The 13,550-nt window shown below is 36.7% G+C and overlaps 1 protein-coding gene across 2 annotated transcripts in view; it reads left to right on the top strand.

Annotated features, from left to right (window-relative positions):
• The window catches only part of ELOVL7 (ELOVL fatty acid elongase 7), a 30,889-nt gene that overhangs the window by 14,790 nt on the left and 2,549 nt on the right, over positions 1-13,550 (top strand). For both annotated transcript variants that reach the window (XM_010725450.3, XM_010725451.4), the window contains exons 2-7: positions 3,468-3,561; positions 6,054-6,244; positions 8,380-8,460; positions 8,848-8,904; positions 10,603-10,708; positions 13,311-13,447. In XM_010725450.3, the coding sequence (XP_010723752.1) occupies positions 3,498-3,561; positions 6,054-6,244; positions 8,380-8,460; positions 8,848-8,904; positions 10,603-10,708; positions 13,311-13,447 (636 nt within the window). In that variant the 5' untranslated portion in view covers positions 3,468-3,497. The remainder of the gene's footprint in view (positions 1-3,467; positions 3,562-6,053; positions 6,245-8,379; positions 8,461-8,847; positions 8,905-10,602; positions 10,709-13,310; positions 13,448-13,550) is intronic.

Below are 13,550 nucleotides of genomic sequence, written 5' to 3'. Positions count from 1 at the left end.
GTGCATTGCTGAGGTTGCAATTGTCAGGTTTCAAGGTTTCAACCATGAGGAGGAGGAAGTCTATCAACACCACAAAGGGTAATAAGTGGCAATCTATTCTGAGTGAGCAGTTTCTGGGCTTTTGAGAGCATGTTTGGAGGTAGTAGATTTCTCATTTAGCGTAGGTCTTGGTCAACATATAGAACTAGCCAGTCTGAGCTTCATTTAGATAATCTCCAGGTTGACAGGAGGAAGACTGAATGGCAGTGAATTCAATAAGCTATTGCTCTTCATTGAAGTACTAATTAAATGTTACATGATTATTCAGTGAATATATATTTTTTTGACTGAAACACTGAGCTGTTCTGTGAACAAAGTATTTTGTAGGTTTTGGTAGAATATGTTGAACGAGGCATCCCGTTTGATATACTTTGATATATAGTCTGATATACTCTTGACTGGATATTCTAAGGTGACTGAAATAGGAAGAAATCTGTATTGTAAGGCTAACTTACTGTAATCAATCTATTTAATAATTATTAATAAAGTACAGATTTTCAACGCTTTCCCCCAATGCAAGTTAACCTTCAGCCACGTTGCTTGGCTGATTGTTGTACAATCTGAAAAACCTTGCTTTTCAGCTCAACTGGGTTGAGTTTACATAGTGTCATTATCATCCATACTTTGGTTTATAGAGCAAGATGACAGGGTTATTTATAATTTGCCAAAAAGAAGAGGGTCATTGAAATTTACAATAGAAAAGGAAGGAGATGTTTCCTGCAATTGCTAATTTTGCCAGCACCTTTATAAACACAGTTTTATAACACTGTGGTGCCTTTTTTAGAAAACGTAACAATAACGGTGTAAAAATGGACATGGACTTCTTTCATGTTGAGTTCTGTTAGAAGCTTGTATGGGCGTATGTCTGCTCATTGAACTCCAGTGTGACTGTACATGTGTGGGGGAGTAAAAATAATTGCTGTGGATTTATGGGTACAGCTATTGCTGAGGAATGTATGGGGAGTGATTTATTGGTTATGCTAAATGCTCTTGATCACAGTAAATGTAAGATTGCCAGAGCAAGTCACCATTGACTTTAAAAATAAGATTAATTAAAAAGAAAAAAGACTAAAAAACTGGTCTCTGCAGAAATCTAGCTGCTGTTGTATTCATCTTATCTATATAGATTCCTCAATATTTGCTTGCTTAAATGTAAAAGGGGGCAAAAAGGAAAATTCATGCTTAATTTGAAAATAAAAAAGGAATATTTGATTCACTAGGAATTGAAGATTATAGTGCCCATGTATGAACTGCATTTAGGCAGTTAGAATTGCCCTGTCAGTAATGTAAGGCAATCAAATTAATCTATGCAGGTAGAAATAGATTAGGCTTTTGTGTGCTTGCATACTAAAGGTCATAAGGCTATTTCTGATTTTAATAAGGCTTTGAATTACAAAGAATGTTCAAAACTGTCTCAGCAGTACACTGGGCATGTGATGGAGAGACTTAATGTAAAGAGTTCAGTACAGCATAATAACAAAATTAAATTTCTGTGAAGTGAGCAACTGTATGGGGGATTATGGGATTATTCTCTACTTTTTAATAGCTGTGTATATGTCTGTTTTTGTTGTGCATTTTGCATACATAAATTTTGCATTTATGTAGAATGTTATGTTGAGTGATGATTGCTTAGAAATAAGAAACATCTTCGTTTTAACTTGTTTGAAAGATGATAGGCTTACTGGATCAATGTTGACTTTTCTGATACCTCAAAAAATAGTTCTGCAACATCTGTAAAGTGGAAGATATAAATGATAATTGCTTCTTAAGCATAGCTGTGAAGAAGTAAGGAATTCATCCCCTTAGTCATAGTGAAGGTGCTTTTTTTTAGCAATTTGAATTTCTTTGGTACTGTCTAAATCAAGTAGTATAGGGCATGTGAAGATGGTCAGCATAAAGGCAGTTGATGTTTTGCTAGGAAATGAGGTTGATGATGATTCTGGAAGATGGTGTTTCTGGTAGCTGTCAGCAGAGGGAACAATTTCTGAACAACAAGAAAGGGTAGTTTTAGGTGCAGAAGTGCAAGCAGGAAAATGTGGGTAGCAGAAATGAGAGTTGGTAAGAGCTAGATCAGGTGAACCCTAATGAAGACAGGCTCGTCAGTTGTGTTTTGTGATGAAGGGTGGGCGTAGCGTGCTTTGGGGTGATTGAATATTTTGAAATTCCAGAGAACAGGAAATGCTTTAAGAACTAGAGATAAGGAGGAAAATATTTTATAGGCTTGCTGCAGTGCGGGATCATAGAATGGCTTGGGTTGGAAGGGAAATTGAGGATCATCAAACTCCACTATCCCCTGCTGCAGGCAGGACTGCCAACCTCCACTCTTAATACTAGACCAGGTTGCTCAGGGCCCCATCCAACCTAGCCTTGAAAATGAGAGGACAAATGAGAAGACAGTAGGGAGATCTGAAGAGTGAGCAGGGAGATGTTGCACCATCGTGGGGGTAGAACTGGCTCTCAAAAGCTGCAGCTGACTTAGACTGGAGGAGTCTGAGATTGGAGGCCAGAACAAAGGAGCTGGTTATCAAGGTGTGTTGCAGCCTGGACTAAGAGGTGAATATTGTGTGAAGATTATGCTGAGGTACTGAAAGTGTCACTCAGTGGGAGTAGGAGTGGCATCATTCAGATGTGCTGCGGTTAAAAAAAAAAAAGTCTGTGGGTGGAAATGAGCTAAGATAGGGGCTGGTGGGTACTTGATTTTTGGAGTGAAAAAATCAGTATTCATATGAACGTTCTTTGTTTTATATATGTGGATGGTGCTGTGTGCAAGCTGGATTTGCTGGAAATTTCTTTGAGTTAATGCTATTGCCAGTGGTACTATAACGCTTCATAATGCTGTTGTAGAAAGAGTTGATTCATAAGAGTGTGATTTGCATGCTAATTATAATGTGGCTAATTCCTGTATTTAAATAAGTGTGCAGATACTGGAGTCTCTTCTCCCTCCCACCTGTCTTAGAAACCCTTCTTGATAGAAAATTGAGTTTTTCAATAGTAAATGTTGCAAAGAGGAACTTCATCACATTACCAGTGAGTTGGACTTTTAAAGGCGATGGCAATAAAAACAAACTAACCAGCTGCTCTTTATTTATATCTTCCCCTTCACTGTAATGGTTAACCACAGTGTGGTTTCTTGAGATAACGCTTTATGGCATGGAAGCAACTTGTTCAGTATGCAGAGATTATGAAATGTTGTGCATAATAGCTCAGCTATAAGTCAGCATCAAGTGTTGTGCGATGTGGCCAGCTAATAATGCTCCCTAATCTGTATTTCACATGTGGTGATCCATTAAACTTTTTTTGTTTCCATTCTGTTTGCTGAAAATATTTTCCAAAATGCTGTTGGAGAGGGCTATTGACATAATGAGACATTGAGCTTTGTTTTATTAATTACAGAAGTCTATATTTGTTTTGTTTCATTTTTCCTGCAGGCAACATCATAAAATCTTAATCAGGTGAAAATGGCCCTTAGCAATTTAACCTCAAAGGCTGTGCTGCTCTATGATGAATGGATCAAAGATGCCGGTGAGTCATTTAAATCTAAAACTTAACTTTCAATAATTTTGAAGTTCAATATGTAGATATTATAGGTGTGCTGATACCAGCTTAAAGTAGTTTTATCTTCCTGTTCATGTTTCATAGACTTGTCAGGATAGCTACTGACATTTTTAACTATAAAGAACAAATTACGTTCTGAATTTAAAAAAAAGAAGGAAAAAAAAAAAAAAAGAAACAAAACTTGGCTAACTTACAGGTATAACCCCAGACTAATGAAGTGCTGTCAGTGATTACTCTGTAGGAGTTTCTGGCTTGCTTAAATATGAAGTTTAGTTTTTTTTCTGTGCTACTGAATGCAAAGCTCTAACTTTTTCACTACCAAACAATGGTAGGCTATTGATAATACTAGGTGTGTGGTGTTACTGTATTTTGTCTTTGCCAAATACAAGCCCTGTTAAGGTACAATATATTGAAATTAGCCCTCAGAGCAATTCACTCTAAAAACCTATTTCATAAATTAGTCTCTTGGTGCACCCAATATGAGGATATTAATCATGTTTTGCTTTAACATAGTGTTCCTCATTGTGATAGCTGTGTAGTAAATGGTATTAGCTGATTCTTCTCAAGGGAGACTTGAGAAGATGTGAAAGATTGACAAATACTTATATTTTCTAGTATAGCTTCCAGTATAGCTAGGAACCATCTGTCTTGTTCATAGACAAGCTGTGATGCTACTGAACAGGGAGTTTTATCACTATGATGCATGTAGGTGAAGTGGATTGAGATGGGTGACAGAGAATTTTTGCTGCACTGTCCGTGATGTCACAATTTGAGTTTCTTATCTCTCTGCCCACCAGTGCTTGTATTTGGCATCTCATAATATATTATGGTTTCCTCAGAACCAAGTGGGGAATGTTTTGGTAGTATCAGTGCGAGGGGCAGATGCAGAAAAGCAATCAGTTGTGAAGAGCAAGTGATTCTCTTGCAATGCTATGCATACAGATACAATTTTTTTCTAATCTGTTGTGCAGTGGTTCACAACCCCATTTGGGTGGTGATGGGCAGCAGCAGTGGGCACAGTGGGCTGTGAGGGATATTATAATTCATTTTCTTCAAGCTTTTTATGTTTATGTAAAACCCTGAATTTACTAACAGGTATCACTTACATGACTGTAAACAGCATTAGAGTGCTTCATGGATAACACATTGCTTGTGTGCCATAGGTTGAACATAAATTAAACATTTAACAAGAATTGCAGTGGTATAACTTCATTGCCAGCACACAGCAGCAGACCATGAAAGCAGCAATTTATGGAGTCAGTAGATATCTCAGGGTCCTTCTGTGATTGTGGAGAAACGTACGTCTCTTTTAGCTGGGTCTTGGTGATGAATCACAAATAGGTGCAGTAGGATAAAGATGAAGTTTAAAAGGGTTGGCAGCATGTGTGGGAGGAGACTGCAATAACTGAAGCCTGTCTGTGGTATCTGGAGAGGAACTTGTAATATTTTTACTGTTTGGAAGCTTGTAATATGAAATTGTTGTTCAGGGTGCTGTGAAAGTGGTGACATGCCAGGACTTGTTAGGCACAAGCTATGAATACCAACCGATGGGATGGAATGTTTTCTAACTTTGAAATCCCCATACTTATTACCTCCAACATACCGTTTATAACACTTGAGCATCTTGAAAAGTGGAGCTACTCCCTGTCTGTACCTTGAACTTGTGAGACAAGGTTTATGCTCTTCCAGAGGAATGCAGTCTCGTTTGCAAATGCAGCCTCAGTAATCTGCTTGTGCATTACCTTCCTACACTGCCTTCTGAGCCGCATTAATGTATGAAAATGCTGGCTTTTCATGGGAGAGAGCTGTAGACTGAAAAGAACATTAATCGTGATTCCATGTGTCTTCCTCATTGTGTGGTGTGAAGAACTGATGACTTATGAGGAGCTGCTGAGAGAACTAGGAAGTTTAGTCAGGAGAAGATGAAGCTAAGGAGAGATTTTATTGTTCTCTACAACTGCCTGAAAGGAGCTTGCTGTGAGGAGGGGATTGGTCTCTTCCCTCAGGCGGTTAGGAAAACAGGGTGGAATGGCCTCAAGTTATACTGGGGGGGTTAGATCAAATATCAGGGAGAACTTCTTCATGGAGAGGGTGGTCAAGCACTGGAATGGGCTGCCCAGGGAAGTGGTGAAGTCCCCATCAATGGAGGCATTTAAGAGATGCGTGGGTTTAGCATTACGGGACATAATTTAGCAGCGGGATTCAGTAGGTCAGGCTGCTGTTTGGACTTGGTGGTTTTAAAGGTGTTTTCCAACCTATGTGATTCTGTAATGCAGGAAGAAGCATAGAATCCAGCAGGTGCTAACTCTTGTTATTCGGCTGGAGTAAATTTGACTCAAATGGTGTCTAAATCTTGATCAGTGAAAGTAAAACCTGAGTCATTAAGAATTAAATACTTTTCAGTAGCCTTTTTAGGATTTAATGAGTACAAGACAGATCTGATTTCTTTTTTCTTCTAGATCCGAGATTGGAAGGCTGGCCACTCATGTCTTCACCTTTTCCAACAACCTTTATCATTGGAACCTACATCTATTTTGTCACTTCACTGGGACCCAAACTCATGGAAAATAAAAAACCTTTTGAACTCAGGCAGATAATGGCATTCTATAACTTTAGTGTGGTAATACTTTCCTTGTATATGACTTATGAAGTAAGTATTACTTTTATTTGCAACATAGTTATATATTTCATGTCTCTAAAAACCCTAATAAATTGTAATAAACTTTAATAATAAACTAACTAATACAATTCTTGCTTTTCAATTCTCAAAACTGTTATTCTGGTTGCTTTAGTTAAATTTCTCCAAGCAGTATGTTAAATAAGTTGAGCTGGTACTTGATAAAAGAGAGTAAGTCATACCTAGAAAGATAGTAAAATATTTTATATGCAACTATATACAATTTACAGATTTAAAAATCCTTGCAACATATTTGATTTTCATTGGCTATGTTTTTCTTAGTCTGATGTAATTGTTTTTATCCTATGCCACAGTCAGCAATGATGTTTCATTGTGATGCAGAGTATGTTTACTAAAGAATAATCGTCAATTAGGTCTGCCTTTTGAATTTCAAATGCTAACAATATCTAATTTCAGGTTCCTCATCGTTTAAAAATTTTTTTTAAAAAGTATCTTTGAACAAGATGGATGATGTTTCAGAGAAGGAGCATTGAGATTTTGCTGTAGTTCATAGCTCAAGCAAGTATTAGACTTCTAAGAAAGCAAATCCTGGTGCTATATAGAACTGGTGTTGATTGACCAAAAGGCCTTTAAGAATGAATAGTATAGACTGTGTAGAAACTTTAATCTAGAACCAGTTTTTTAAACCTTAAGATATCTGCTTAAGATCTTTTTTTTTTTTAAAGAAAAGCCCAGTGAAACATCATTATGCTAGTAACTAATACTGATGCTTTTTATATAAAATCTAGTTATGTGGTTATATGGTTTGTCAGATTATTCATGAAAAGGTGCCAGATAGTCCTGCCAAGATGACAATGAATCTGCTAGATCAATTGCAAAGATCTCATCATTATTTACAATGAACTGCCTGACATTTCTTTTACCAGCACTTTAACAACAGTGCAGCAGTAGTTACTTCGTGTAATGGTGGTTGTTTTGAGTGCTCTAAGGGCAAGATGCATATGTTTGCTTTTTGCTTTTTGTTTTGAAAAATCATCAAATATCTGTTTGTGGTTTGGTGATAATCTTGATTATAAGCCCTCAAGTTTATATAAGATAAAGTTAGTAGCAGACAGAATTTTAACATAGCATTCAATCTGCGTCAAGATTTGTATTTTAAAATTTCATGAAAGGATGCATAAATGCAGTATGACAGATTGAATCTCTGCTATTGTCTCACTCAGCAAGAAGCTGATTTTTTTTTTTCTTCCCTCTTTGGATCCAAGCCATTTTGTGGGTGTTAAAGTATTACGCTGTGTTGGTGTTCTACATCTTGCTTTATTTAAACAACTGTTTCCTTCTTTAGGAAGTTAACACATTTATTGCAATTGCAGACTAATTCATTTCATCTGTTATGGAGCTGAACCTCCTATCATGCATAAGAGGATTATGATGAGAAATATTTTTTTAAACTGATACAAGATGCAGTAGTCTCAATGGCTGGCAGGAGAGTGAGCAAGTGCAATATTAATAATGTGGCTCTTGTCTAATGCAATCCAAGACAAATGATCAAATGATTGAGAGAAATTACTGATAATACATGCAGGCCTGCCTTGTATACCTGCTCTTGACTGTAAAAACCCATTACGTCAGTGAAAGGTAATTGAACCATGTAGTTAACTAAGCAAGATTTTAGGAACTAGGGTACTAAAACTGTAGTGAATATAGATTTGTTCCTTCTCATTAAGGGTAGTAAGCTGTACTTCTCAGTTGTACTGATTTTCTTGAGTAGTAAGATTTTTGGCTGTGGTAACGACTTCCAAAAACTTTGAAAGTGTTGACTTGTTTTTGTGGTCTGATTTATACAGTTACTTAGCTAGCAGGTGTTTTGAGATGTTGTTTCTCCTCCTGTTAGTAATGCTGTGAGATAATGGGTGTAGAAAGAAGCTTCTTGTCTATAGGTGTGGTCCTGGAATTACAAATTTGTTAATCTGTAGCAGCAAATGGTAACTAGCCCACACAGAGGTAGGTTTCGGACAAGCTTGCTGATCCAGCAAGTTTATGACGTTGTTTTGCCGTCCTGCTTAGTTACTGCAAAAGTAATCTGACATTAATTATCTTTTCATAAGACACAATGTAAACCTATGCTCTAATTTTATGTGCTTCAGTTTCTTATGTCAGGTTGGGCGACTGGCTACTCATTCCGATGTGATATTGTTGACTACTCGAGGTCACCTACAGCCCTAAGAGTAAGTAGCCAAATGCAAGGCCACACTGTTACGCTACTCTGACTTTATTTTTGGAAATGCTTTGAACAACCAAATGCATTTCTTTAGAGTGGAGTGCTCTAAAGGATAATGCCCTCCTGTGTAATGTAGAACATGTGAGTTAACTGTAGGGGTTGGTTGTTAGGGAAATGGGCAATACATTTGTTGGCTTGTTTCTTTTGGTTTTAAAATTCTCTAAGGATGAAATATTTTTTTTAAGAAAAAAGTTGAAACAAAGCCACAAAACAAACTATATATCACCAAGGCACTGTTTTCTTCTGTTCTTCTGTTTTCCTTTTATACACTTACTTCCCTTTCTTGGTTTTATTTATGATTATTAGAATTTAACAGTGTTTTTCACTCTTGCAGATGGTACGAACTTGTTGGCTATACTACTTTTCCAAGTTCATTGAATTATTAGACACTGTAAGTATTTGTAGCCTAATAAATGATGTATTGATGCTTCCTTTTCTCAATAAAAGAACTGTTGCTATTGGGGCCGAAGGCATAAGTTGCTTTTTTATTAACTCTGTGACTCTCATTACTGGAATACCATGGAAGTGTTAACCTGTACTGTCTTTCACTGTACTCTCATCATTCCTGGACAACCAGGGAAAACGATAGTTAGATAACATACTTCTCAAAAATTAGGAAGCCCTGATAGCTTGGCTGCTTATCAGCTGATTACACGAACCCATTGTGCTGCAGCAATGATTGTCTCAACACAGTGGATAAAACACGGTATTGATAATGTTGAAATGTGTTGCATGTCATCTTCAAATTTTTTTTGCTTCTGGAATATTTACATCAACAGCTCTGAATACAGCATAAGTTGCCATACCTACCTTCTCTAAATTCTTGTGTGTGCTTGTGTTGCGGTGACCAGAGATGCATGTAGTGGTAGGCCTGTACTGTAAACTATTCCGTAGAAAGTCTGAGCTGCAGTGTGGTAAAGCAGAATGCAGACCTTGGTCACCACTACCAGCTGTCTGCCTTCTCTTCTTTCTGAAGGGCTGGCAGAGCTGTTCTCAAGACAGCTTCTAGATGCTGGAGTCAGCTGTGATTTCTTTGTCTTATGGTGTTGGGTGCAACAGTGATGATTCAGGGGCTGACTCACAAGTAGCTTGGATGTTCTGTACCCTGCAAGCAAAGTTAGCCAGCTGACTTGCATCTATCAAAAGTCATTTTACAACACTTGAAGATCCTACTGACTGGGACAAATGGAATGGTAATGGAAGCGACAGAAATGTTAGAACTGGAAAAGCCTGAATGGCTTAGTTCTCTATTTAATAATCTTGTTAAGATTGGTACTTTTTCATTAGCCCTGGGTTTGGGGAAAAAAAAAGTTAAATTGTTTTATTTGAATCCACCCAATCAGATACCTATTTCTCAGCAGCTTTTTTTTGTTATTGCAAAAGTGATTTCTTAGCTGCATATAAGTCAGCTGTTTCCAAATATTTTTCCTGGCTCACCAGACTAATTTTTTTGTTTCTTTTCTTGCCATCTCATAGCACCTTTCTCATGACCTAGCTTCTTACATTTTTCTTCCCGTTGTGCCTTAACACTTATCTCAGTGTTTGTCCTTTTAAATGTGGCCCATCAATATCTATTAAAAATGCCTGCATATATTCTTTCCTATGTTACCTTTTCCAGCAGTAGCTAATTTGGTGTTCAAAATCAAGTGCTCTTTCTCTAACTTAATACTTTTTCTTGCCTCCGTCTATTTCTAGTCCTTTGGTTCATTTTCTTAAATGTCTTTTCTTTTGTACTTGTAGTTCAGGACACTTAAAACATCTTATCCTTCTTGATAACTTCTCAATCCATACAAGTACATCTCGCACTGTCCATTGCACGTAGAAGATAGCTCAATCTTGGACACTTTCTTTCAAAGCTTGCTCTGGCTACTGAAAGTCCATAGGTGGATTTTAATACTGGTTTAATTTTTTTTGAAAATCAGTCAGACATGTCCAGAGCATCACTTTCTTACCTTATCCTGCAACTGCAACAATGAAGAATTATAAAATGTACAGTAGAGAGCAACCAGCATTGACACATACAGTTTTCTGTAAGTATGTTCAGCTTGAATATCTTCCATAACATTCTGCTTGTTAAAATCTGTTTCAGATATTTTTTGTGCTGCGTAAGAAAAACAACCAAGTTACATTCCTGCATGTCTTTCATCATTCCATCATGCCATGGACCTGGTGGTTTGGAGTCAAATTTGCTGCAGGTAGCAGAGAGACAGTTTAACTTTTACATATCTTCTGGTAGCAGAATTTAAACAAACGAGACAAACATTTGAAGAACAGATTAAAAAACTCTTGGGAACATTAATCTTTTAAAATTTGTATGCCTTCAGGATCTATGATCTGAGATCACTATACATGACAACTATGTAAATGGGACAGTACTCATTTTTCTTATTTGACATAATTTTATTTAGTTGAGGGGAAAAAGTGCAGAGGAGAGAGTTAAGCAGAGCACAATTATGTAAATAAGAGGTGTGACTGACTTTAAAAGTGGTAGAAAAAAAGTATAAACTCAGCACCTAATTTGAAGACTTAGTCACTTGGCACGTAAGAGCTGAATTGGAGGGGAGTACTGTGTTCTTGTCATTCCTAGCATTTTTATTTTTACTGTTGTTAGGCAGTATAATGACTGATGCTTATTTGCATTGAATACTAGTGCTTTCACAAAAGTATAGAGCTTAATTATTACAAAAACTTAGACTATACTTGTATTTCAATTGAAATAATTTTTTTTTTGTCCTCTTTAGATTACAGTTTCTCCTTCCTTGCTCTGTATTTCTGTGCACGCTACAAAATTAGTGTGCAACACTAGAAAATAAAGCATGAGAATAGTCTGGTAGTTGCAAAATGGAGAAATACATACTCCTTTAGCAGTACATCTGTAGGAAGGTGTGGGGGGGTGTTTTTCGTATAGGTGTTTTTACCAAGAAATATGTTTTTTTGTGCATGTTTCTTTACTTACGTTTTCTCCTGTGTTCATCAGTCAAACTGATGAATAGAATTATGCTGATAACATCTGATATGTTAGTTCTTGTTTTATGAATGTGAAAACAAGCCCCAAAAGCAGTCTTACTTAGGGGTCTTTTGAACGAGCCCAGTGTGCAGATCTTCCTTGTGTATGGAAGGATATAATTTTACTGCATTTGCTGAATTTCTGTTATTAGGAAGCTTGATCACATCTTTTCCAAATGTTGATGAATAACTGGAATATAAATTAATGAGAAAATTGTGATTAGTTTTTTCAGCATACAGCTTAGTATGTCTGTAGAGCTGCAAAGAATCCCAGCAACTAATAGCCCCTCCTCTTCAACTTCAAAAAGTTCCCATCTATAAGTGACTAACTTTCTGCCTTTTATCTGGGCATTGGATCATTATACCAGATACAGGCTTCTGAGTTTGCATCAGATTCAAGTTTCCCATGTGATAATTTGACCAATACTTTCAGCAAACTGTGCAAGATCTTTTTTCTCCCCTGCTCAGTCATGAAGAGCTGTTTATTTCTACTCTATTGCTAATCTTTATATTAATCTTTTTAAAAATTGTTCTGTTTAACAATTTATTTTTTTTCCAAGAACTTCAGTCCTGCTGATGATAATCTTCAGTTTTCAGTTTTGTCACAGTTTGTCCTTGCTTCTAAGTAATGTGGTTGTGGTCTCTACTGACCAAGCTTTTCTTGATGTGATATAAACAGGAAACAAAGTATTGCGTATATCTATAGTGGTGTTTTTTGGACCATATTCTTGTACTGTTGTTTTTTCCCCTCAGCTTTAACTATTTATTTTTTCTTTTGCATATTCACTGTGTAGGCCAAGAAAAGTATGTCCTTTCAGACTGTGAGAACTCTCAAATTATTTTTGAAAAATACAAATAGCTTAGTTTCAAAGACAGTTTGCAATCACAGCTGGAGCAGCTATGATCTATCAAGCTGGAGGTAGTGAGAGCTTCTAAAATCACAAAATAAGTCTTATTTATAGCTTAAGTGATTTTTTTTTTCAATGGCAAATTGGCTTTTGGATACAAATGTTTCTCACCAAGTGTCTGCTCTTCATTTTTTCTTTCTCTTTTGCTTTCTTTCTGATGGCTCAATATTTTCATGTTCATGATTCTCCTAAAAATACCTTGCCACTTCTTCTTAATTTGAACTGTGAAATTTAATTAATTACTTTAAAATTACCTTCTGCCAAATTATCTAACTCCTTTGTTGATCCAGTGGAAAAAGAAACATTTCCTCACATGCTACATGAAATGTTTTTGTCTTCCTTGTTCCAGTCATGAGTTTGCCCCAGAGTATTGTTACTTGGCCTTAAATTTCATTTTCACTGTATGCATGCTTTTGAGATGGAACACGGATTTGTGAGGCCTTCGTTTACATCATGATTCCAGAAATGTTCTGTCTGAAACTATGATTTCTTCCTTGGAGATTCATTGGGGATTTGTTACTTATCCCCCAAAGTTCTGTGAAGTTCATCGTGATAAATATAGGTATAAAGCAGGTGGAACACTGCTTATACCAAATGCTCTTCACATACATCTTTCACTTCAAGACATTAGCGATCTTCATTTTATTTAAGGTCGCCACAGTTTTACTGCTGTTTTGGAACAGTTTAGATAAACCTTTGTGATGAGATCCCTCAGAATTCGTGTCAATCCTATTCTGGTCAAATACTTAGAGGGTTCATTAATGTCTACAGGCTCCTGTAGGCTTTGTGGTGTTTTTTTTTCTTTTGACTCAAACTACTGAGAGCTGAGGTGTCCTTTTTAGTGCACAGTGCAATAATACTACCTTATTTTGTTTTTCTACAGGTGGCTTAGGAACATTTCATGCTTTGTTGAACTGCATTGTACATGTTATCATGTACACTTACTATGGAATCTGTTCTTTGGGACCAGCCTATCATAAATACTTGTGGTGGAAGAAGTACATGACGACTATCCAACTTGTGAGTAGTTTTCCATTTGACTTCAACTATCCAACTTGTGAGTAGTTTTCCATTTGACTTCAACATCTCTCAGAAAGCTGATTGTGGCTAGTGCAGACAGTGC

The sequence above is a fragment of the Meleagris gallopavo genome, chromosome Z (assembly GCF_905368555.1).
Source record: "Meleagris gallopavo chromosome Z, MGAL_WU_HG_1.1, whole genome shotgun sequence".
Lineage (NCBI taxonomy): Eukaryota > Metazoa > Chordata > Aves > Galliformes > Phasianidae > Meleagris > Meleagris gallopavo.
Note: the sequence above shows the minus strand (reverse complement) of the source record. Positions and strands in the feature narration are given on the sequence as shown.